Source organism: Camelus dromedarius, chromosome 3 (assembly GCF_036321535.1).
Source record: "Camelus dromedarius isolate mCamDro1 chromosome 3, mCamDro1.pat, whole genome shotgun sequence".
Classification (NCBI taxonomy): Eukaryota; Metazoa; Chordata; class Mammalia; order Artiodactyla; family Camelidae; genus Camelus; species Camelus dromedarius.
In genome coordinates this window covers 70151446-70178317 of record NC_087438.1, presented here as the reverse complement: position 1 = coordinate 70178317, position 26872 = coordinate 70151446, and the positions used below count along the sequence as shown (strand labels likewise).

The window sequence follows — 26872 nt, the reverse complement described above, 5'->3', positions numbered from 1 at the left end:
GTAGGTGAGATAGCTTCAGCAGATAAATTTCTCCCAAATTCCCACATCTTACTTGGCAACCAACTTTTCTGCTTATGTAGGAGCCCAACCTAGCAATATGCGGTCACCTGATTCTGATAGAGTCACTCGTTTTTTAGGGATAATTCTTTTGTGTGTCAAAATGAGTTATAACGAAGTGTTATAATAAAATGGTATCAGATACTTATTTAGGGTTGTAGCATTGGTCAGAATATAGAAGACAGAAGGAAATAAGGAAAATTTTCTTAGAATCACAGCATGTGTAATAGGAACATGGAACATATTTCCATATAGTCAAAGATCTCCCCTTATAGTCATCTGCTTTTACACAGTCCATAGACTACATCACCCTTATGAACACTGGGTATAATTTTTTTTCTTGCTGCAAAAACATTTTGCACTTACAATACCAACCAATATCCAGAATTAAATACATTCTGGATAATAAAGGGCAGCTATTATGCAAATATTCTCATGTCAATAAATCTCAAAATTATTATTATAAATACTATAGCATTAACTGTATTAACAGTGAATTCCTCAAAAGAACATCTGGGGAGCAATAGGAAGTAGTAATGGGAATCAGTGCCACTGTTTTTTGGGTTATGCTCTCCACCCAAATAAGTGTTCAAAAGAACACTTCCTGACTGTGATGAAAGAAGAGGGGCTAGTGACAGCAGAGCGAATAGTTAAGGTTCTAGAATCTGTGGAAGAAGGGGAGAAAAGCAAGTTCGTGCCAAGTTTTAGATGAAAGGGCCCCGGGCAAACCCTGTGGACGCAGAGATAAGCAAACTGGGGCAAAGCAAAGGGCGGAGCATCATGGTTCCCCAGGCAGCAATGGCAGAGCTGGGATTCAAACCCGGCTCCCCTTTCTCCCATTCCTTATTCTACCTTTCACGGCAATGGCTCTGATCTTTTTTCTGAAGAGGTTTGAAAAGTGTGGAGAAAACTATCATAACCAGGCACTTCAATATGCATATTTTCTACAAGCACAAATTTTATTCCCAAAAATTGAATTAAAGCGTCTACCTATTCAGTCCTCTGTCCTCTTGCCAGCCTGTGGAATGATCACACGGTGGGGTTTCAGTCACATGACTCCAACCCAGACATTTAACATTTCTTGCATGACTCCTAAAATGACTCTGTGCCTTTTTTGAGCTGTTGATTCTTTCAATTTTTACACTTTTAAAGTGACTGCAAACTCTGTTCTCTTCCAATATCAGTTCTACTGTATGACTTACTCTCTGTGGCTTTTCCATCTATTCCACTGGGATGTAGGTATGGCAAACGGGACTTTCAAAAGGTTTCTAAATGACAAATGAAGAATCAGTAATACAAAATTGTGGTGAGTTGTAACATTTGAGACTCCCAGGTCTCATTTTATTGTCATGAATTTTGTGCCAGGCATTATAGGACAAATTAGCATTTCTATGTGCAGTGTGAGAGGCAGCCTTTAATTATTTGGTTTCCAATTTCTTCACATCAGCAATGATGCTTTTAGATAATAGTAGAGCCTGTGTTCTTTTATCCTCAATTCTCCCTCACTTTTTTTCTCCTTATTTTTCCATCCACCCATCTACCTTTATTCCTGAGCTTTCTATTCAGCACTGACTAGCCTGAGAAAAATCTATGGGTTTTAAAAACACCAAAATGCTTTCAGAAGGCACACTGGTTTTTTTTTTTTTTCTTTTAAAAATCATCCTTCCGTGTATCAATCACTCCTGAAGCACTTTACACAGAATGATAAAGAAGTAGCCCACTTTCCTCATCAAGATGCATGCTTGTAAGTGCCTGAAAATAGGTATCTAAACTGCACACCCATTATCCCACCAGGGTCACACAACTGTGTCATTCACACCACACACAACGTGAGATGGATGGGTAGGAGAGCAGGCCTGATTAAAAACTGTGGGTTCTTTTTTTTTAAACTCTGCTTTAAGAAGGACTATATTGTCTTAGTTTAAAGATTTTTTTTTTTAAAGGGAAAGATGCCAGAATAACCTTGATTTTTTTTTTTTTTTTTGATGGGGGATGCTTTGTCAGATTGTTACTAGGCAGGCTGTTCCCATGGCAACAAGAGCAACCATAAAAGAGTATTAGGAGCTGTCTAGAACATCCTTGACTGAAAAATGCTGAAATATCACTGAAAACAGGCCTGGATGACATGTGGATTATAGAAAAATCTATTACATCAAAAGCATGCAAAAAACGCTTCAAATTTGTTCTTCCCTTTGTGGTTTACTGAATTATCATTTCATTTGATCCTGCCAACATTGTACTGTTGGCAAGACGGGCATCGTTAACTTCATTAAAAAATGTAACTGATGAGAAGATACGGGCTTCTCCTTTTCTCCTTCTTCCCCCTCTTCTTCCTTCTTCTTAAAGGACAGTAACAAAAAAAGAAGTCACAACCAGTTTGAAAATAAATGAGGAATCATTTCTCAATAAAAAATTATCCCCAAATATTAAACAGAAATATAAATTGTCTTCAACAAAGTGAGAAGACACTTGTAACCTCGACCACAATATGTGAGAAAAAGCTAACAAATGCGGTAAAGGTTGAACAGGATGATGCCTGGAGAGGACACTTGCAGGTCCAGGCCTCAGAGTCTTTAGAGGGAGACCCCAAAATAGATGGCATAATCTGAGGGGCAAAACCAATTCCTTGTCTGATAAAAAAAACAAAAAACAAAACAGAAATGGGCTAAGTGCCAGCAGGAGGGGATGTACGAGATACTCGCTGGAACCGCAGAGTAGCGGGAGAGGTAAAGCCGAAGGAGGAAACGCTCACGTGCCACGTACAAGAAGCCGACTGCAGTGAGGCAGAGGAGAGGAAAGAGACTCCAAGGGTGAGCAGCTCTGCAGGGACCAATCCTTGTTGGCTGGACAGAACAAAAGGCTCAGACAGCTCTCGCTGACCCACAATCCTGTCGCGAACAGCTTCACTGTGACCCAGGAAGAACTACTAACCCAAATTGCTGCCCTACCCACCATATGAATTGATGCCCAACAGGTGAGCCAGAAAGAAACTTACCTCATTTGAAGAAGAGTAATAATAAGAATGACCCCACGCTGGGCTCATACAAACACGTACTCCAAGGAAGGAAAGGAGGAAAGAACCGGAGAAACAACAGCAGATAAAACCATTCAACAGAAAAAATGAATTCACTGAGCATACAAAATACGTGACCAACTATACTGTCATAACTCAAAGGATTTAAGGAAATGAAAAGTTCATCCAGGTATACAAGTGACCTGAAACCACACGGCAACACAACGAAAGGAAATGCAATATGGGCTAACAGAGTTCAGGAAAGAAAAAGTAAAGCCATCCCAGAAATAAGGCCACACCAGAAGGAATACAGAGGAGATAAGCTAAACTAAGAGAAGTTAAAGAGGAGAGAAGGTGAAAGGATTCCTTCATCTTGATCAACCAGGGGTTCAAAATATAGTATTTCAGTTGTTAGGATGTAATAAAGGCATAAAAATATGTATAAAGGTAAACGCAGGAAGAATGAAGGAAATCAGCAAACCTGTGCAGCAGAGAAAGGCAGAAGTATGCTAATTGGACATGGCTCAGAGCAAGGTGTCAACAGCACCTAAAAACTAAATGTGTAACTGAAAATTTTGGTTAAAAAGAAAACCACTAGTGGAATCAAAGAAACCATAACAAGCATGGACAATATGATAGGATACAGTGTGTACCCCTGATTACTTATTTGTTATCTATTCCCCTAGCCCTCCTTCCCATCAAAACCCTAATTTTGGTTACATATTCACCCTTTCTTCACATAAACATGTGCTTTTGGGCACTGGTTCTTAACTGAAGGTTATTCTGCCCATCCAGGGGACATCTGATCATATCTGGAGGGGTTTTTGAGTCTCCCAATCTAAGGGGATGCTACTGGCATTTAGGGTAGAGGCCAGGATGAGGAGGCTGGCTCTAGGCCAAAATCCTATGATCTTTCAGACCTCACCATGGGCAATTACAAAGGCTTTGTCTGGCACGATTCATGGGGAAAAGTTGCCCTTCCCATACACAGTCTTCCAAGGGAGTTACAGTCAGTACTTCCTGGGTCTACATGCTCATGTGCATGTCTCCATTCCTAGCCCAGGGACCCCCATTCAGAGGCCTCCTTAGTCAGGAGAACTTGACCGAGACACATTTCCACTGAGACCTCCTTATGGGACGTCCCCTTGACCAAGGAGGTCCTTGGTTCCTTTGACAAAGGTTCTTTTTCTCCACTCTGACTCAGTTTTTTTCACTTCCAGCCCTTCCCCATCTCCCTTCCCCAAGTCTTCCTGGTTCATAAGATGGCAGGAACCTTTTGTTCCATGCTCCTCAGCAGTGAGGCTACTTCTTCCACGTGCTCTGCGTGCCATTTAGTTGACCCTTGCCCAGTGCCATTCCATGGGGGCTGGGGAGGAATGGAACAGTGAGGGGCAAGCCTCCCCTGCTTTCCTTTTGGGCCTCTCACAGTGAGGACATAAACACTTGATTGTTACTTTCACTTCGGCTCATTGTCTTGCAGCTTGGCATGGGGATACTGCTAAACATCCTACAATGTACAGAACAGCCTCCCACAATGAACTACCTGGTCCAAAATATCAACAGCGCTGAGACTTTGGGGGGAACCTGACCGTATCACCAGGGACAATAAGTTCATCGAATTCTCCTGGTGAATGTTATGCATCCAGGAAGTGGGCAGATGACCAAATAAGTTGGCTCAATCACACTGAAGTAGAAGACTTCCTATTCTGTGGTTGAAGGAGGATTTTCCTCCATTTCTGTTATGTTGGACATGAACAAGGAACCATGCAGCCACTGGCAGCCATCTTGTGAACACGAGGGAAAGCAACTTTGGGATTAAAGCTCACACTGTGCTAGAGGAAAGCAGGAGAGAACCGGGGCCCTCGATGACATTATGACTGATAGGGCTGTTGCTGGAGCCCACCATCTTTGAACCTTCAGAAATGTGTTAATAGTAAATTTCCTTATGATTTTAAGTCAATTTCAATTGGAATTTTTCTCACTTGCAATGAAAATTATCCTTTTACAGAAAGATAAACTAAAAAAGCAATAAAAACCAGAAAGCATATAAAAGCAAAGATATATTACATATAAATAAGTACAAGTAGACTACACTAATATATGAAATGAGGATACTAATGTTGAATTACAAAGCAAACCCACTATATAATAAGTTAAAATAAAATAAAAAATAAAGTACCTATATAAATTAATACAATATACAAAATAAAAGGATGGATAAAGTATTTCAGGCAACTGCAAGCCAAATCAGGTCATAATATTAATATACGACATTTTAATTACAGGTCAAAAGCATCCACTGAGGTAAAAAAAGTATAATGACAAAGGTAAAACCTACAATGGAAATATAAAGTCATGAATTCATATACAACAGAAAACACAGCCACACACTATATAGAAAAAAGTAAAAACCACAGACAATAAAAGGAGAACTTGACATTAATCTCTATTACGATTCTCTCAAGTCATGACTAAGCACGTGGACCAAAGGAAAAGGTTATAGAAAATCTAAATAATGTATTTAATCGGGATATAATATATAGTCCTCCATTCTCTGAAAATAGAGATTAGATCTTCCACAAAAAGTAACCCATGTAAAGAAAACTACACGTCAACAGTTTGGTGCCCTTGACTCCATAGCAAGGGAGAGTTGTTTCTACTTGGACTCCTTATTATGGGGGGCTCCTTCAGAAAGAGTGTAAAAATTGTTCCCAAGGGCAAGAATGCTGCTGTTTGTGGTAGCACCAGGTACAGAGAAAGAGAACTAGAGAGGGGCTAGAGAGGGAACTGCTGGGCTGTGACAGAAGTGATCCCACCCTGGCCGAGAATAATACAGGCAGTCCACACTGTCCAGACAGTAAGGCAAGGGTAAACTGATGTAAAACTAATGAAAGGTCTATGTTAAGCAAACTTTGATAAGCACACAAGGAAAGACTGAGGAAGGTATGAACACAAGACAAAAAAGTAAAATCTTAGTTCAGACTGGCATGGAAGTAAATAATAGTGGAAATGTAGGTCGGGGTCAGCAGAACCTGGAGGAAAATCGGGGTAACCTTGATCAAAACACTTTTCCCTTGTTTAAAGAGTTTTAATGATATAGTTCTTAAAGAAGAACCATTTAGCTTTTCTCTCATAATTGCCATCTGCTGTCTTCCTGCTTAGGTACATATGTACTAAGCACACTGCCACATGTTCTCCGTCCCTTTACTGTCTCCCTTCTGCCTCCATCTCCTGCTCAAAGGAAACAGGAGATAAAGTGTTCAGCACACTTTTCTCTGTAATCCAAGACTGGTGTAACACCCCCAAAACATCAGCTAGCAGTTGAGAACAGACTATGAAAACTCTTCAGAACTGAGCATCAGAACCTGCTGGCACTGGACTTGGAGGGCACAGTTAGGTTTGAGTTTATATGTAGGATTTTTAGCGGTGAAAAGAAGGAATAATGTACTATGAAGACTAACATCCCAGGATAATTGGGCAGTTCCTCAAGCTGGGCCTTCCTATCTCTTTGCTGGTTGGAGGATTAGGCTGCAAGAAGAAATATCTTCTATTATTTAAAGCAAACAAAAACCATACCTTCCAGGGACAGAATCAAGTGAGAAATAGATGCTTCAAACTTCCACTAAATAGTGATAACTATAATTTCTTGCTCTGAAAGAAAATACTTTATTTGCTTTAGAAAATGAATCTAAGATTCTTGCAAATAAAACTGTCCTGTCTACACAGCAGTATTATCAAGTTTGGTGACCACAGTAAAATCACAGTTCTTGATAGCAGTGGAAAAATGTGAGTTGTATTGAACTTTCTTAGTTTATGTCTAGAGAATATATTGCAATAGGTATGGCCAATACTAAGAAATTTTATCTTATATCTAAGATAAGCATGTTTATTATTAAAATAGTTTTCCTCATTCTTTCTACTTTGAAAGCTAAAAGGAAAGGGACAAAGAAAATAAATAAAAAATAATTTGCCATTTAAGTCACCCTCTGATTCTAGAAATAAAACATTTTAATTCAGTTCCACTTAAAAAATAAAAGTAGTTTCTTCACTCCAACAGTGAGCACATTAACCACATTTTCACATACAGAACGGTTAGGTACATTCAAGTTTTACAAGACATGTCTCCTTATAATACATTTACATTCATGTGAAGAATATGAACTTCTATAATTGTGTATTTTTGTGAATTTCGCATCTGGTACCTTTTAAAACTAACACGTAATATGCTTATTTTCTAACGTAAGTTCATATATAATGATTTAAGGTTAGGAGAGCCTCGTCTGAAGAATCTGAATAGCTGCATTCATATGAGAATTCAATAATTTTTCTAAGCATAAGCCTCAAACTAAAGCTTTAGCAATTTAAGTTATCTGACTGGCAACAGATGGAATTCTTATCAGGCTGTACTGTTTGGTTTACAGTCAAAGTCATTTCAAGTGGCTTACAATTACTTGCGCATCAGGGCAAAATAAGCACCAAGGATAATAAATATTTTTTCACATCGTAAATGAAATCACAACACAATGATCTCAATTTCCCTTCAAAATGTAATTATTTGAAATGAGCATTTATTTCAAACGCTCAATCTTTAAGTTATCTTAATGAGAACAACTGATATACTAGAGATAAGAATGGAAATGGGAAACACAGGTGTGGTGTACATAGTATCTACTAACTATGGGATTCAGATATTCTTACATCTTACCGTGATGGTTTCCAATTCTGAACTCATTTTCCTAGATCTAAAAAGAACTCTGAAAATCACTGTAGTATTTATAAACTTGTCAATTATTTCTCCTAAAAAGAAATTCTCAACGTGTCTTTCCCGCCGATGCACAGAGCAAATTTTCCTGATGAACAAAAAGCACCTTATGGTAAAGAATATATAAAGAAAATACCTTCTACAAATTAATATACAAATTTATATGTGTAAAGGTGTAGTCATCCCAGCTGTATATGTTAATATTTTAAATAACACATAATAGAAAATTCAAAGTACAGAATGAAAAAATAACCCATATGCTAATACTCCAGTTATTAAATATTGCAGCATATATGTAATTATAACAATTGGGGAAAAAAAAGTTTCTAATCTAAATGATCAATGAAATCTCTTTGGAAATATACTTTAAAAGTCCATAGTGTGTAACCCTGGCCATCAAATGTCAACCCAGGCTATAAGCTACAGGTTTCTACAGCCAAATGCAATCCCATGAAAATGAAAATGTGTACAGAGGCTACCTCACAGATTCTTTAGTAAACAGCATCACTGTGTGACACTGGTACAGGCCAGCCAGGCTTTTACGTTCCTTTTCTTTACCACGGGCACATGGTAAACATCACATTGAGAACCACAAACCTTTATCACCGTAAGTTTTGCTACTCATAAAACACCAATAAACATTGTTTTAAACATTTCCAGATCATGACAAAAGTTCCTTACCTGAATATATACAAAGAATTCTCTATAGTTAATGTATGTTTTAAATGAATACAGAGATGTTTAAGGGGATACACATCACTTGCTTTGACACTTTCAGTCAAGGTTTCTTACATGTCCTTCTCTACTGAACATGTGATTTTTATGAGTTCCAGCTTCTGCTAAGAAGATTTCATTTCTTTTTCCCAGTGCTTTTTTTGTGTTCATGCATTTCTGTTTTGCTAGTCATACCCTTTTTCCGAGATGAGGTATTAGGAACAACTGCACTAGAAGGTCCGCTGGTAGCTATACAAAAACATAAAAACTACTGCTTAGATTTTCACAAGCAATCCAAGTTCAAATAATACAGAACAATTAACAGAAGTTCAAATAACAGAAAACAAATTTTTCTTTTCTTCCTACTTTCTCCCTGGGAAACTCATTTATTCCATCATTTTAAACTACCATCTATTTTGCCAACGACCTTCAAATTTATACTTCTGTCCTAGGCCTTTTGCCTTACCTCAAGATCTGTATATCCTACCTGAAATCTCTATAGAGATATGTGACAGGAAACATAAATTTAACATGTTTAAAACTGAACTCATCATTTCCCCATAAACAGCTATTTTCTTCTGTATCTACCTCACCACTATCTAGAAAGCTAAAAGGTTAGGCCACTAGAAACATTCTTGACTTAGGACTCATCCTTCTATAGTCAAACCAATATCAAGCCCCAATGAGTCATTAAAGAGTTGCTCTTAGACAAGTTACCCTTCTAGTATGGGTGGGTGAGCTCCTGTCAGACCAATCCTCTTGCAGATTACTCTGGATAAAATGTGGAAAAATAACTCCTGAAGACACTGAAGGGTTAACAAAAGCAGGCATGTACTAGAAAAGAATCAATACTTGGAAGAAGGGAACAACATGGAATTAGTCCCCCTGTCCCCCCTTATGAAAAACTTTTGGCCTAAGGACAGGATCCAGTCTGTACCATGTGAAATGGCTAAAACTACAACATAAAACTCAGTGTTACTAGCATGATGAACCAGGAGACAAGTATTAGGGCAACAACAGCTGCTGGAAAGCCAGACGGGGATTCCCAGAAAGGGAGAGCCCCAATTCTTTGCATAAACCCTGATCAAATTTATGACTTGAGTAGGAATAAGCTCCAAAGAAGTCCAACTCAGGATAAAAGAACTGAAGTGAAATCTGAGCTATCAGCCACTTCAGGGCACACAGCTTTGCAATATGAGTTCAGCCAAGGTTAACTCTTTGCTTTTAAAAAAAACACAAACCCATCCAATATCCTTTGGAGAACCATAATAGAAATAACAGAGCCCAGAGTTTCCACAACTTTTCATTCATAAAGTCTAGGATACAATCCAAAATTACTCAGTACATACATGAAAAAAATTTTCTTCTTGGGAATGGGTAAACTGATAAGAGACCAATCCTGAGATCAGCCAGATTAATAGACAAGAATTTTAAAGCCACTATTCTAACTATGCTCAAGAACAAAACAAATGTCTAAAACTGAAGAATAAATACCTAAAATAAAAATTCACTAGATGAGTTTAACAGCAGAAAGAGATGACAGTTAGAAGTGAATATCAACCAGGGTTTTATTACAAAAAAACCCAAACAAACAAACAAACAAAAAACAGTCTTAAGCATGCCATAGTCAAACTGCTGGGAACCAAAGATAAAGGGAAAATACTGAAAGCAGGCAGAGAATAATCCACTGACTCACTGCATACGTCGGAACAATTCAAACTAACAAAGACTTTTCATCAGAAACAAAGAGTATGAGAAGATAGTGGAACAACATCTTTAAAATGCTGAAAGAAAAAACTTCCATCCCAGAATTCTCTTTTCAGCAAAACTACCTTTCAAGAATGAAGGTAAAGACTTTTTCAGATATAACAGCAGATCTAAGTATAAGAAATGGTAAAAAAGATTCAGGATGAAGGCAAATGAAAACAGATGGAGACAAGGATTTAGAAGAGAAAGAATGAAGAGCATTAAAAATGGCAAATATGTGGCTAAATAAAATATTTTTTCTCTTAATTTCTTCAAAATACATATGACTATTTAAAGCAAGTATCACAAACATTGTATTGTAGCCTTTATAATACACATGGAAGTAACACATCTGGGTAAGTATGTGTAAAGGATGAGAGGAGGGGAAGGTAAATATACCTAAACGATTGTAAGATTTCCACATTTTACTTTAAGTGGTACAAAATTAACTCTAAGTAGACCTTGAAAAGTTAGAGATGTAAATTTACTGCTACCAATAAACGATAACCAATAATGCAAAAAGGTATAGCTAAAAAGTCAATTGATAAGTTAAAATGAAATTCTAAAAAAATACCAAATTAATAAAAAAACAAGGCAGGAAGAGTAAAGGAATAATAATCAGAAGGAATAAATATAAAATTTAATAAAAGAGTAGACCTAATTCAACTGTGTCAATAATTACATTAAATGTTAATGGACTATAAACACTGTAACTATAAGGCAGATATAGTTAGGATGGCTTTTTTTATATGCTATCTTAAAAAGATCATCTTAGATATGAAGACAAATCAGTTAAAAAACATACTACGCATACAGGAAGCATAAGAAATCCAAAGTAGCTAAATTCACATTAGATGAATTAAACTTTAAGACAAAGCATTACTAGAAATCAAGGAGGAAAATTTCACGATGACCAATGGGTCAATACATTAGGAAGACATAACAATCAAATATGTATGCACCTAATAACAGAGTTTCAAAACAAAGTAAAAATGGACTGAACTAAAGAGGAAACTAGACAATTTCACAACTATGAATGAAAACTACTCTCTAAGCAACTTCTAGAACCTCTCCCTTGCATGTGTCGCCACCCTCCAAAATGGTAAAGACAGAGAAGAAAAACATTATCAACAACCTTGACCTAATGGATACTTACAGAACACGGCATCAATAAACTATGGAATAAAAATTCTCTTTTAGTGGACTTGGGATATACCAAATCCAAATGTTAAGCCTTAAGGAAGTCTCACATTCAAAAGACTGAAATTATATAGTATATGTTTTATAATTGCAATGGAATTAAATAAGAAATTGGTAACAAGATAACCTAAACCTCATCCCCACCCTAAATATATGAAAATTAACCAATGTGTTCTAAATACCCCATGATTCAAAAAGGAAATCACAAAATGAATTGGAAAATACTTTAAATGAGAATGAAAATACATTATAACTTTTGTGAGATGTAGCTAAAGAAGCACTTAGAGCTTTAAATGTTTTTATAACAAGATGAAATGTCTAGCAATCAGTAGCTTTAGAAACTAGAAATAGAGAATAAAAGTAAACTCAAAGTAAGTAGCAGGAGGAAAATAATAAAGAGAAGAAATCAGTAAAATACAAAACAAAAGGAAAAACAAAGAGTCAAAATCCGGTTCCTTAAAAAGACCAACAAAATGGGTAAGAACGATCGAGAAAAAAAGCAGTATACAAATTATCAGTATTATGAATACCAGTGGTTACTATCACATTCATTAAAAGGATAATAAAGAAACAAAGTTGACAACTTGGATAAAATGAACAAATTCCTTGAAAATATAAGTTACCAAAACCACCACAAAAATGAAACAGAAAATTAATTCTACCAAAATTTCAGGAAGAAATCTTTCAAAAGATCTCCCTATCTTACAATAAAATGATTCAGAAAATGTAAGAGGAGAAGATACTTCCCAAATTATTTTATGAGGCCAGCATTACCCTGATACCAAAACCTGAAAGACATTACAAGAAAAAGAAAACTACAGACCAGTAACATTTACAAATGCAAGTGCAAAACTCCTCACCATCAAAATGAGTCCAGCAATACACATTAAAAATATCATACATCATGAATGGAAGACTGGCTTCTACTGACTCATGTTATATTTGAAAAGTCAAATGTAACACCATTTCACCTTTATTATTTTAAAATGTATATGAAATAATGCATTTATTATGTGTCTAAAACATAGAGAACAACAAGGTACCAGGATTCAAAGAGTATTCAAATCTTAGGTATGCTGACCACCAGCTACATCAACAGGGACAAGCCACAGCCTTTCTGCAACTTTCTTCATGTGTAATGGGCAACAACACAATCAAATGTGCCAAGCAAAAAGAGAAAAAAGCTGACAAAAGATAGCTGAATTTGGTAGTTATATCATCGGATTAAGAATGGAGAGATTTAAACACTCTCAAAAAGAGAAAAAAAATCTTTCAAATAAAATGACTAAAATGATGCCTTAGCTCAGCAGAAAAGCAAAAGAAGATAGCTTATAAATTAGTTTGGAGAAAAGTATGAGTATGAAATATATTTTATTAACATATGTGAGGGGAGGAAGAGACAATTAACAGAGGAAAAATGTACAAACAGATCGACAGTCTACAATAACAGATTTCCTAGAGCATAGTGATCCTTCTTAAAAACAGGTTTTATTCCCACAAAGCAAGCTATCATTACTCCTCTGCTATATGGAACCCACAGATTCCCACACACTCCTAACCTGGTTTGCTGCTTGCTTTAGTACTCTTTAAGGTAGCTGGTGGCGTCGGGAGGATCTTTGCAGGTGTGTATGTATTTAAAGAGATTTTTCTTCTCATTACTGGACTGGAACGTGAAGCTGCAGAGGCTGGAAAAAACAAAACCAATATAGTAATTCAATAATTTCCTGACAATTTTATCAAATCTAAACTAACTAGATTACAAGTTATTAAAGAAATCAGACTGTCTTCCATATTACCCAGCTGAGGTTTATCTTCATGCAAGGGAATTTTAAAGGGTTTTTTTCCCTTTCTACAAGGTGGGGGGATTGAGAGGTGTGAAATGGAAAAGTAGGGATAATTCTTAAGCATGAGGTCCTCTGGGAAAAACCAGGGAGGAGTGGAGGACCACTGGAATGATCTTCTGGGTTCCTAAACAAGGGCGGTGAGGACATAACAAAAAACAGATTTGCCTATTTTTACAGTTTTGGAAGAGGACCTGATAGCAATAAACAGCGTGTCTCTGAAAAATCAATATGTGGGCCAATTATGGTAAATGTGCCTTAGGCAGTTGATACGTACATTAAATGAATATAAATTCCACTGGCAGAAGATCAATGTTGTCACTAATAAAATAATATGTAAGTGATTAAAAAGTCCCTAAGACATCATAAAAAGAAACACATCATTACTTAGCTCCTTCCTGCCTGCATTTTTTATCCTATTGTAACTTCCACCTCTAACTTATCCAATTAGTATTCTCACACTTTTCCCCCCAATCTGATATTATCAGTGCCCCAATGTAAGCTATCTATCAGTTACCACAAAATGGATTAACTTTGTCCTAGGTGAGGAAAAAAAGATTTTAATGACAGATATTAATGTCTTCTCCCTTGTTATAAACACCACAAAATCAGTGTAGTTCTATATTATGATGTTACTTCCTCGGCAATCATGGAATTAAGTATAAATAATGTAAATATATTGTGATTACTAAAAAGTAATTCTACAGTTATATGATAAAATATAGGATTCAGATACTTCCATCATAATTGGCACCTTACTTTCTTTAATATTCAAAAAGAATGAAAAAACCATATACTTAAGAGATCTGGCTTTTAGTCTTGATTGGCCACTAACTAGGTTATTTACCCTATGGTGTCTTTCTAAGTTTTCTCCTTAAAACAGTAAACTTTTCTCAGGGGGGAGGATATAGCTCAAGCGGTAGAGCACATGCTTAGCATACACAAGGTCCTGGGTTCAATCCCCAGCACCTCCTCTAAAAATAAATAAATATGTAAACCTAATTTACCTCCCCTCCCCGACAAAAACCAAACAACAGCAATAACAAAACAGTAAACTTTTCTCAAGTGAAATCTTAAATAAAATGGATCAAAGCAGATACTCTGGTTGAAGCAGCCATGGAAGACACAAGGTCTAACCATTTAGCATCTTTCTCTTCCTTGTGTAACTTCCAAAAGCTCTTGGGAATACAGTCTGAAGACCAGTGAACTAGATTAACTCCAAGGTTTATCCAATTCTACCAACTGCATTAATTACATTTACTGTCTCATCTAGTTCCCTTAGTAAGTAATGGTATGAAATTTTAAGAAAGCTGGAGGGATTGGGGTACAACCCATATCCATAATATAGAGAAGAGTAAATTAGAACTGGAAAAGGAATTTAATATCCTTCATTTCATTAATATACCTCAATAATACACTCTGAGGAAATGAATTCACTAACCACAGAAATAAAGCCATCATAAAATAGCAGTGTCATAGCATAAGCCTTCAAAGATTATCTTTTTGTAAATATTCCACCAAAGTTCTCTTGAAAACAGATGTCATTATTGCTGCTTTACCTTTAAGACATTTACTGAAGATCTTCTAAATTCAAAACAGCATTGCTATACACTCTAAATTCTTATTTACTAGTTATAATCTTTCTTTAATCTCTATTTTAAGGTTTGTAATCCCTGAGCCAGGGAAGCAGTGAAACATTAAGTATAAAGAGGGGTAAAGGGAAAATGAGAATTTATTCAGATTCTCTACTGTGTTCTGAGGAGCAACATTGTCCATTCTGTCAGCTAACAGAGAACATAAAAGGAGATAAACACCCTCCAATTTCCTGACTTTGACTTTACAGCCTAGAGGTTTTTTCATTTGGAGTATTATCAATTCTCAGGATTAGACATTCATGTGCAAATTTAAAACCGAAACCTACTTCCCCAAACCATTCCTAAAGTGAAATATTTTAGCAGATTTATAGCAAGATACCTTTCCATTACGATTAATGATTGAAAGCAGGCTTCTACCACCAGAAGTGGAAGAAAAGGGAAAGGCCACTACACTGAAGAAATGCAGAGGCACCACTGGACAGAATATAATGTGAACAGAACTCTCCAGAATAATACAATGCCATTGCCCCAGAAAGGGAAAGCAAGACATCAAAGTGGCTTTCATCCCAAGACCTCTAATTTTATTCTTGGGAGAACCATATTTACAGCATTCTTCTTACAAAAAAGGAGCCAGTATACACAGAGTTTGTAGCTTTTCTAAGATACGACTAGGACTAGCAACTCTTACTCTAAGTGGAGCACTCTCTCCCGAGTCAAACGCCTCTTAAACTGTAAGTTCCAATGTGTCAAAGGATCCTACAGAGCTGACTGTGACAACAGCCAGCAGACTCCTCACACCTAGACAGGTAGCCCTGAACATTTCCCAAACTGATGCACCTCAGAGTAGTTCCACATGACGTTTAAATGTGTTACCAAAAAAGCGTTTTCTCAAAAAGTAAGTTTTGGAAAATGTGGGTGTATAGCTTTCTTTATAGAAGAACCTTAGCTGTTTCTATGCTGATGTACTACTCCTCTCCAAAGGCAGGCAGGATATGACGAACAGTTTCTAAAACTTACTTAGCCGTTAACCCTTTTTCTTCATATACACAAATTAACCTCTTCAGAATATTTTCTGATGACACAATTTGAAAAACTGTTGCCCTAATTTCCCCCCTTTTTTTGTAAGAAAAAAGATTTTTGGGAAGGGTCAAGAAAAGTGGTACATTGCATATTATACCAAGGAATTCCAAATAATCTTCTTTTACACCCCTTTCCTAAAATTCTATTTATGCTATTCTATTCTATGATCACTACTTGAATTTGTTTTAATAATTCTTTTTATATTCGGGGGGAGGGTATAGCTCAAGTGGTAGAGTGCATGCTTAGCATGTACAAGTTCCTGGGTTCAATCCCCAGTACCTCCTGTAAAAATAAGTAAATAAATAAACCTAATTACCGCTCCCTCCCGTCCCCCCCCCAAAACAACAACAAAAAAGCAAAAACAAAACAAAAAACAAAAAGAAAGAAAGCTTTTTATATTCAGATAACATCTACTGCCTAATTATCAAATAATAGTAATAATTTCCTACAGATTTCAGGGGTCTTCCGTGGAACTTCACTTGATGGAGAAGCAATGGAAGCAAGGAAGTCATCCACCTGCTTTAAAGACAGGGCATTGTGAAGAGTTTCTAGAGGACAAATAGATGGCACCATCGAATACAATTCAAAGCCTGAGGAAAAAAAACAAAACAAACAAACAAAAAGTTGGATATTTAAAAAATCACTAATTAAAAAGGAAGAGGACCACTGCTTAGAACTGGACAGTTTAGGTCTTTTCAATCTATCACATGCAAACACACGAGATCTCTGAAGTCATGACACCAGATGCTATGCAGTATGGGGCTGGAACAAGATGTGACAAGATTTCATTTTAAACATAACCACATAGTATATAGCATGCACACAATTTCATTCTGTGTTTTGGTAAAATCTAAGAATAATACTTAAAGAAAAAAACCTGGGGTAAAAAAACAGGAAAAAATTTTTTTTTTCAGTTTTACTTTTTAAAATTAGGTCTATTTGATAGGTGAGTAAGCTGATGCCATGATGTGTCCCTGATGCCAGGATGCTAAAGGTAACTTCTTGTTGAAAAACAATTTTGTGATTTCTTGTGAAGAGTGATTTTAAATACTTCTCTAGTCATACCAAGGCCAACAAGATTCTCTAGTGTGACCCCCAAACAACATTCTTCATTTACACTGACATTAAAATTCCAAAACATGTTTCACCTACCTTTATTGAATTAACACAGTAATTCTAATGGTTGAAAATTACTAACTACAGTCAGGCCAAGTAAAAAACAATACAAAATACAAACATGTCTGTATTCAACAATGGCACAGAAATACAAAAATTTCATGAAACAAACCATGCAGATATGTATTAATACCACCAGTGAAACAAAAGTACTTAAATACACAGTTTTTTAAAAACAAATAGGATATAAGTTATTCCCTTAAAAAAATGTGTTTACTTCAACTTTATTCAAATGAATGGCTTTTAAAATTGCTTTTATATATAACTAAAAATAACAACTCTTTCTGCATCTACTCTTTGAAAAATTCAAACTAATTTTTTCCCAAAGAAAATACTTTAATAGGTCTTATATAAAGTCTAATATTGTTAACTTAAAAGTTAACTAAACTCAGACTGGAAAACCCTCTGCTTCAATAGACATGTGCTTATTTTAATACTGACTGATATTTACTTAATTTAGCAAGAAAACAATGATCTAAGAACTGTCTAAATCTTAGCTGGACTAAAGAGAATCTAATCTTCCAGTGAAAATCACTAAACGATTTACAAAACTGATGCAAACCAAAGCATGACAGAACATAATATATACTTAAAAACAAACAAACAAACTATAATACCATAATAGCAGCTAAAGCGCCTAAGTTAAGCACTAAAGAAATTAGGCTGGCACAAGTATTATATTTTAAGTACAAGATTCATGCAAGTAAGCGCAAACCCTTTCTTTGCATTAAGCTAAACTTAACATTATGTTTTTTTTTTAAATCCTTTCTCAGAAAATCTTTTGTAACAACTATTTTCTTGCATTTGCCTGTTAGATTTTATAACAGGCAAATGACAATATAGTGAAGTCCCTCTGGACTACTTTTCCATTTATCTTTAGCAAACTTTCTCTTTAAGGCACAATGAAAGGGTTAACGCAGCAATTTAAAAAGCCACCCTGCTGTCATGTTTAGAAGCTATGAACACATACCACTGGAGCCTAGAAATTCCACAGAGGCAACGGACCAGCACCTATAGAGGTGTAGGTGTTCTGCACAGAGGCCCAGAAAATAAGGTAAAGCACTGTCAGAAGATACTTGTTTCACCATGTTCCTTGAACTAAAGATGAAGGGGAGGGGTAAGTCCATGATATGTGTTAAAATGGAAATAACATGAAAGTTAAGGGAAATAAAAGTAAAAGAAAGAATCAAATGACAATTTATAAGACAGATATGACAACACAGCATAAAAAAGAAAAAAAGAAAATTTGAAAACCCCAAAGAAGTTGAAAGGGATGCATTTTATACACATCTAGTTGCACAATGTGTGGAAAAGCCATTTTTTAAAAAGCCTAAACCAAAGGAATATAAAACTACTCTATTTTCTGTTAAACTTAACAAAAGTTGTTTTTTTTTCTCCCCCAAGCTTTGGTAAATACAGATTTCTCCAATATAAAACTTGCAATACTGGCTATGAACACATAAGCATTCTGCACAAAAGCTATAGTCGTTTTTAAACCTGCAATGTCTCTTCTTAGAATTTTGTGACTTGTTTTTCTTGTGACGTCAGTTTTTCTTCTAAGAAGTTCTTATGCATGTGGGTTCTTTAGAAGCTGCAGGTGTATCAAATAAGGATTTTTTTTTCCTTCAAAAAGAAGCATTGAAACAACTTCAATGGAGGGAAAGCACATTAAGCTTTAAGGCTAAAGTTTTAGTTGTTGAGGATCAGATCTTCTTACTCCAAGAAGTATTAGTGCACTGTTATTTAGGTGTGCTGTTAAAGGATCCAGAAGGGGGAGAATGACCATGAACTTGTGTTCAATCCTTTAGCTCCACAAAAGTTTTTGAAAGATATGACTTGAGTTTTTGAAAGACTTATTTGCAGTTAAAAAGAAAAGCTAAAAAAGTTGCAGGGATAAAACTGCCTTCATCCTGAATAAAGGTAAAACCTGTGTGTTTTCCTTTAAATTCTTTGATCCTGAATTATTTGAAAATGATCAGTAAATACTCCCTCTTGCCCCACAAGAAAAAGCTCCATGTAAGAAAGCTGTAAGAGTGCAGGAATTCAGTTTATACATAATGGCCACAAAACACCTTCTTATTCAACCTCAAAAATTAAATTTAATTGAATTTGGCTTTCTAGATTCTTAGCTTAGTCTTCTTAACAAGAGTCCTCCAAATTTTAACAGAAAACAATTTTGTTTGACAGCAGCAAACCACATTGCCACATGAGGACAAGGTGAATGCTAAATTAAGTTATCAGAGTGCTCCAGACCAAGTTGGGTTTTGGTTTAGACAGCCAGGGGTAAATGATGTTACACAGTGAAACCTGTATCCCCTGGTTCCCAAGAACTTATCAAAGACACATCTCATTTAGCTATTTGACAAATGTAGCTTTGTATTTTTGTTAAATAGCTCAACAAAACAACCATATGATCAGAAAAGAAGTTAGGAAGAAAAAAAAATTAAAACTGTTGAGAATTAAGAAGAAAATAAATAATACTAATTGTATTTTTTTAATTATGTAGATTAATCACTTGAGAAATCAGAAGGAATTCTTAGGTGCTAATTAAGTATTAAAACTCATCATCAATGTGGTCATTTAAAAGTTTGATGAATAGTATTAAATTATTGTATAAATTACAGCTAAAAAGGGAGCTAGACAGTATCAATATTTTGGGTGAATACTAAGTAGAATTGTATGCCAATTGAAATTAAGGACTGAGAAATGAATGATACTGTATACCCCACACTTTGAAATAAAAGAAAAATTAAAAAGGATGAAGCAGGGGAGTATCTTTTAAAATAAAAGCAAAACGTACCATTGGTTGGGTGTCGAGCAAATGAGATAGAAAACCTTTTAACAGCAGAACCACGTGTGGCGTCTGAGAAAGAGAAAAACAGGTACCTGAAATTCGTAACAGCTACCAAAAGAACACTTAAAAAAAGAGGGGGAAAAACAAATATACAAGGAGGTTAGAATTAGGTGACATGCAGAAGGCACAATGAGAGAGGGTAATAAGCCAAATACTGGTTAAAAGAAGAAAAATGGCTTGATGATAGAGGCCTAGTGTTTAATGAAATATACAAAAGAAAGAAAAGCAGGATGAGCTGGCAATTCTGGTAAATCAATGTTTTACTGACTAAAATAAGTTTGTGGATACATGATAAAAAGTTTTAAATAAAGCTAATCCTGAAAGGGCTAATAAATACTCTTATTAACAAAAGGAACAAATTTCCATCAGTCTCAAGAGGCATTCTGAATATTAAAATTTAAGGTGTATTTAACAACTGTGAGGATTTTCTTCCACTGGGGATTTTAAAATATACTCATCTTATGTTTATTGAAATAAAAATATTGCCAATGTGATATTTTCTTCTACTTATAAACATTCCATTCACTTTATTTAGATCAGTATCAGTAAGTAAAATAAAGGTTAACAATCAAAAGACATTTAAAAGATCAAACCAAGATTTTTTCTTTATAATATGGCTTACCAACTGTCTAAAAGAATACACATGATGCAGTTCTAAATTTCACAAACTGCTCATTGAGCAAGCACTGGAAGTCTAACTACAATTAACTGATGAGACGTGGATCCAAATAGCAGATAACAGAACACTGATAGGCACTTAGACAAAAGGTGCTAGGGTTCCACTTCAGTCAGTCAGCGCCTTAGGCTTGCCTTGGGGAAACAGCGTATGCCCATGGGTGTGTGCGTGGGTGCAGGTATGAATCTGTGTGTGCATGTGTGCACATACCATCTATGCAGCCAGAAGAGGTCAGCTTTTTACGATGAGTACGAGCATAATCCTGTAGGTTAGGTGCACTTGAAGAACCCCCGAGCACCGAGGTGCTAAACAGGCCCGCACAGTGAGACCCTGATGGGAGTTAGAGAAAATACATACAACAACGGGTGTTCTTCCATTCACATTGGGAATTCATGCAGCATGCAGTAACACGGCTCTTACCACAAATACTTGGCAGTGCCTTGAACAGGCTCACAATTCACTTATGTCAACTTTAATACAGTCACTACCACCATTTACCATATGTACAATTGGAGGTATTTTACACTGGAGAAAATGTTCTTTGAGGACATATGTCCACAAAATAATTAAACATATACATATGATAAGTATTAAAAATACTACCATAAAAATTAATCTAGGATAAGAAATTCTGTCAATTTGCCTGAGCAGGCCATATTAAAAAAAACCTCTCCTAGCACAAATTAAATCATATTAAATTAATATTCCTGAATGTATGTAAATGAAGAACTTTTTCTGATGTCCCTGAATTGGAGTTACCAATATCTGTTATGAAATAAAGCAAATCAAAGCTTCCTTATTTGTGAGGTCAGGTGGAAACAATTCCTTTTAGGTGGTCACTGAGGCCTAAATCACTTTAAATTTCAAATACAAACGACTTAAGATTTTAATTAATAAGACCCCAGTGAAACACGTTATGAGCAAATAAAACATAGCCAGTATAAACTGATGCTTAATTTGTAGCAAAAGTCTTTACATCCAAGTAAAACTTTTACCACTGGGTAAAGATTAAGTAAAGTTCTATAAAATACATTATAACACATAAAGAAAGAAGTAATATATATGTGTGTGTGTATGTATCCAGATGTGGATATATACATATATACATCTGGCAAGATACTGTGGGAATATTAAAAGTTATCAACATAAGATACATGTAATAAAAGAAAGATTTGTTTCAAGTATGTTGGCATCAATGGGCAGTTCCTATACTTAGTGTACAGTCCGTGGTACATACATGTTGAAACGTATACTGAAATTTATTTCTGCTATTGTTAAACCAATTAGCAACTATTTACAGAAAATAGTATGTCAGTAATTCATATAATTTATCAACAATGACCTAAAACCAAAATAAGCTTAGAAAGGTCTTTTAAAATGTCGCTTTGCTTGAGTGTTAGCAAAGAACTAATTATGTTCTATAGGTCAATAAAGAGTAACATTGCCACTGTGTATTAGTTTTGCTTTGGTTTTCCTTAAGAGGTGATCAGAAGGGAAAATCAGTACATTCAGATAGGGTTTGAAACACTCCCCATTTAAACATTTTTTTAATCAGAAAAATAGAAGTTTTTTTTGCATGCGATGGCATATTTTCATCTTTATCAATGACAAAAATGAAGTTTCCTTCCTAAATTAAAAAATGTTGAGATTCTAACTTACAGAACACAGTATTAAAAACAAGCATTGGCAACTGGACTAAGTAGTTTACATTACGGGCATTCCAAGGGTTATAAAACAAAATTAAATGCTATTTCTTGTTTATTTTTATCAAAACCTTATTGTATATTTCAAAGTTTAAAACTTAACATTTCTGAATTAGTATATGTTAAATTAAAACTAAAGCATAGCATTTGGTCATGCTTTCACAACTGAAGAGTTTTACATGTGTGCGAAGTAGTGAGTTTAAGAAGGTTTGGAATACAATTTCCTGTAGACCACATACCTACAGTAGGGTTCTGCTTCTGTTCCACAAGAGTTCTTGGTGTTCGCAAGTAATTAGCATTTTCAGATACAACCTGCACAAGGAAAACAAAATAAATGAGGTAAAACAGTAAAATAAATTAAAAAGTCCATATTTCATTTGCAGCCTGTTCCAGACAGACACAGGTTAATAAGCTGTATGATAAATATTAGTAGAAATACATAAAATATGAAAGATCATGCAAGATCCCCTTCTGAAGGGAGTCCATTTCATATGAGGTCCTTGCAATGAAGTGGTGCGAAGCAGGCATTCAGAATTAAATATCATGTATGAAACAAGACAGATGAAAAGAAACAATTAATAGACTGATATAATTTCACTCTCTCTTAAAAGAAGCCAAATGCCCCACTCTTAAACAGCTCCTGTATTTGAAGGGGGAAAAAACAATCACAAACAAAAGAAAAGACAGACAGAGACTGTTGAGATCACCATACAATTACTGATCCATGCACAGGCTTTATCAGAGTAACCTTTAAATAATCACAGCCTTAATGGATACCATAATCCCTTTTCCTATAATCAAATGCATTGTATTTCCAAAAGGAAATTGTTGAAATTCTCGGAAAAGTCATGTGTAACAGCAGACCTTCCATTGTAAAAAAAAAAAAACAAAAACAAAAAACAAAATAAAACAACACAATATTTCAAGTTTCCAAAAGTCATCACAGAAAGTCCTTCTGAAATCATTTTATTTTGACCCCTTTTGTAAGGGCATATTGTTAATGGGCACATATATATTGCTCCCTTTTATCTTAAAGAGAGCATTAAAATGTTATGTAACTAAAAAAAGAAAAAAAAAACATACTCTATGTAATTAAATTAGATACTTCCAGATAACAGAGGGAGAGAACCATCAGTATTAGATGTATCCTGCTAATTAACACGGGGCCACATAAATTTTGATATTTAAAAAAATGTTCACATTCTCAGCAAAATCCAAATAGAATCTAGTTTTCAATTATGGGGTAAAAGGTTATTAAATTTTTTTACCATCAAACTATGTAATTTCATTTCTGAATGCTTTAAAGGACAATAAAGTAAAAAAATAAAAGTCAAAGAAAGATTTTTTTCCTTTAAAAAATTTTTTTTATTAACAAGGTTCCAGGAGTACAAAATTTATTTACTAATTTTTAAATCCTGGATATTTAAAACCGTCCCAGTAAAGATGCTAAACATATGCAATGTAAGCGGTTTCTTTCCCTCAAATATTATTCAATATCCCAAGAATTTTTAAATAAACTCCAAGTGAAAAAACAGAAGGATTTACTCTGATGTAAAATACAAGGGATTAGATGTCCTCAAAGACAGCTGTTTGTTGCTCTGAATGCGGGGAGGAAAAATGTTTAATGAAGTAAAGTTTAAAAACCTGTTGCCATGAGCCAAAAATACTGGATGTGAAAGCCAATGATTTGGGGGAGACAGGGGAAGAAGTGATTTGTTCCCCTGATCTGCGTCTTCGACGCCCAGTACCCACACCACTGGTGTAATGCAGCCAGGTACCAGTACCCTCTGGGCTAGACACACTCAGGGGGCTCTCTTCCTGGAAGTGAGAAAAGGGGCAAAAAAAAAAAAAAAAAAAAAAAGCAGAGCATGCAAAGTTAGATACAACAGAGCCAAATGATCAGAAAGAAAAAAAAATACAGTTTGTTCGCATTTGCTTATCAATTTTTAAAAGACTATGAAACAGTAATTTGGGAGCCAAATATTTCAGTATTTGAGAAATTGATAGGAATCACGTATAAAGCTAATTGCAGGTGATAACGATGAGAATTACCTTATTATCTTAAATACACAAAATATTTATACTGCTTAATAGTTGTCCCTTTCCTCTTAGAACTGGAAAGATTTTTAACAATTTTTAATCTTAGCAATTTAAAAAATATGAAAGTATTCTGCTTAATTTTAGATATTTAAGAGATTTTGTGCTACATTGGGTAAACTTTTCTACCCAAATAACTAAAGAAGCCTGCAGAGGGTTAAAGAGACTTCAATTTACATAAAGTATAAAAGAAGATCTGTCTGCCAGACAAAAAAAAATTAGAGACCATGAGATGGAGGATTCAAACTGCACTTGGTCACACTTTCAAGCTATCTGCTTGCTTATCCCCTCCGAAGATTATTTATAGAGTTCAGTAGGCAAAACATGCAGCAAACATTCTCATTTTACATGTTTGCATGTTCAGATTTCAGACAGTGAGGACAGAATAAAATCTACTTGCACAAAATGAAGAGAATAGTCTTTTTCTCTGTGTGTCTTTTGGAAGTACAAACTTCTGATATCCATGAAGATGGTGGACGCTGGAAAAAGTCTTCAAGGTTTTACTTGAATAATTTACCTTATGGAAGTAAAAGTTTAGCATGGCATAGAAATAATCTCTTGAAAGCAACTATTTAAGTATTTATGAGAAAAAGGTTTATCAATGTGTTCTGTATTTTAAGAGTTAACAAAGGGCAGTGATTTTGTTGAAGATTTTACAAATGAGTTGCAAAATGAAGGGCTCAGAATACATTTGACTGTATCAGTGTTATGGGCCTTTTTCTGGAGTGCAGAAAAAGGTTTAATTGTACAATTCTGAACAATCTGATACAATGCAGATTGCTTGTTCAACATCAAAATCACTGCCCTCACACAAATGGTAGTTTAGGTTATATTAACATAGGTCATTTTCCAATTTTCTAAAATTAAAGATGCCTAGACATAATCCCAGTTGTCTCATTCTTAAATTAAGCTATAATAGAACAAATAATCCCAAATTCTGTAATTGTTAATCATTCTTGTTTAAAATTAACTAAAAATACCACATTCAAGGGAACCCTAACCAGTATATAATTTCCATTATAAAATTATAACAGTCTGTGTTATTGATGGATATTTTTCCTATACATAATTGTCAAATTGGGACACATGTACCTGAAATTTGAGAATCAGAAAGCACTTATGTTTATATAATTTGGGGCTGCAGAAATAAGCATAATTCTTTTTTGTTGGTGTTCTTCTTACTCAACAACTTCTAGACAATGTATCTAACTCTTAAGAGTTGACATATTTAATCAATAACAAAAAATATTTTTCTAACTTAAAATTTGATGGTTCTTCTTATCTTAAAATTCTTGCTTTCTGCTTTTACTCAAGCATTTAGAAAACATTTATCAGCAGCACTACTAATCTCAAATCAGTGCTGGGAGAATGATCGTATAGAGAATATAAATAACCCAAAATAAAGGTATTTGAAGTATAAATTGTTTACAGATGTTAAAGATTTACTTAAGCTTCATTCCAACTGTTCAGTTTTCCTTTTAAATGTTGTTTTAGTAGTTATTTAAATGTTATTTTATTAGTGAGTATAAGAATTAGCCTAAGTTATTTAATTATAGATCCTAATTCAAAGGTAAATTTTTCAATTATAGCATCAAATTTTCAAATTCCTATACTAACTTTTGCAATCAGGTTAACAGTTTAGAATTTCACCTCTTAATCTACAGCATCATTGGAATCAGTTGACTGAAGCAGCTACAGAAACTCCTCACTACTTTTAACCAAAAATTATCCCTAACTCATTAAATCAGACTTTTAAAAAAGTTCTTCTTAGAATAACCTAAGTGACAAGACAAAAAAAAAAAAAAAAAGGATCAGTGCTAACAAAGGCCTTATTTTACTATTTCTAGTCAATTTTGTTATGAAAACTATACATAAAGCTCCAGATTCTAAAATGAATCTTTATATTTTCTAACTGCCTCTATATTTTTAAAAATGTATTTGAAAAATAGATAAAGTTAACAATTAAAAATCTGTTAGGTTCCCAAGCTTCATAATTAAAGCTGTATTTTCTTTTCTGTTTTATTAAAATATAGTTAGTTTACCTTATAAAAAACACGCTCTGACACATATACTTACTTCATTTGTGGCCATCTTCCTAGATCTTGGAAGTGGAGACTTTCTGTGTATATGAATTGGCTCTGATACCATAGGTTTAAACAATATCACAGCTCGATCAACCTCATCTTTTTTAGAAGTATGTGGTTCTTCATCATTATCAATTTTAAAAGATCTCCTCCCTTCATTCTGTGCGCAAAGCATACAACATAATAAAATTCAGATAAAACAAATCAGTCTCTTCAGATGAACAAACTCAACCACCGAGTGGCTTAGTCACTTGAAGTACATATATAAGTTAAT

The 26872-nt window shown here is 34.8% G+C and overlaps 1 protein-coding gene across 11 annotated transcripts in view; it reads right to left on the bottom strand.

Annotated features, from left to right (window-relative positions):
- Positions 1 to 7057: 7057 nt before the first annotated feature.
- PPIP5K2 (diphosphoinositol pentakisphosphate kinase 2) overlaps positions 7058 to 26872 on the bottom strand; it is a 70073-nt gene continuing 50258 nt past the window's right edge. For 2 of the 11 annotated variants that reach the window (XM_064482817.1, XM_064482819.1), the window contains exons 24-31: positions 26591 to 26758; positions 24062 to 24235; positions 22657 to 22729; positions 20925 to 21044; positions 19985 to 20047; positions 16458 to 16598; positions 13052 to 13177; positions 7058 to 8795 (exon numbers count right to left, since the gene is read on the bottom strand). In XM_064482817.1, coding sequence (XP_064338887.1) covers positions 8683 to 8795; positions 13052 to 13177; positions 16458 to 16598; positions 19985 to 20047; positions 20925 to 21044; positions 22657 to 22729; positions 24062 to 24235; positions 26591 to 26758 — 978 coding nt within the window. In that variant the 3' untranslated portion in view covers positions 7058 to 8682. Of the gene's footprint in view, positions 8796 to 13051; positions 13178 to 16457; positions 16599 to 18154; positions 18215 to 19984; positions 20048 to 20924; positions 21045 to 22656; positions 22730 to 24061; positions 24236 to 26590; positions 26759 to 26872 lie in introns of all 11 variants that reach the window. The other 9 variants (XM_064482832.1, XM_064482828.1, XM_064482836.1 and 6 more) reach the window with 7 other exon arrangements.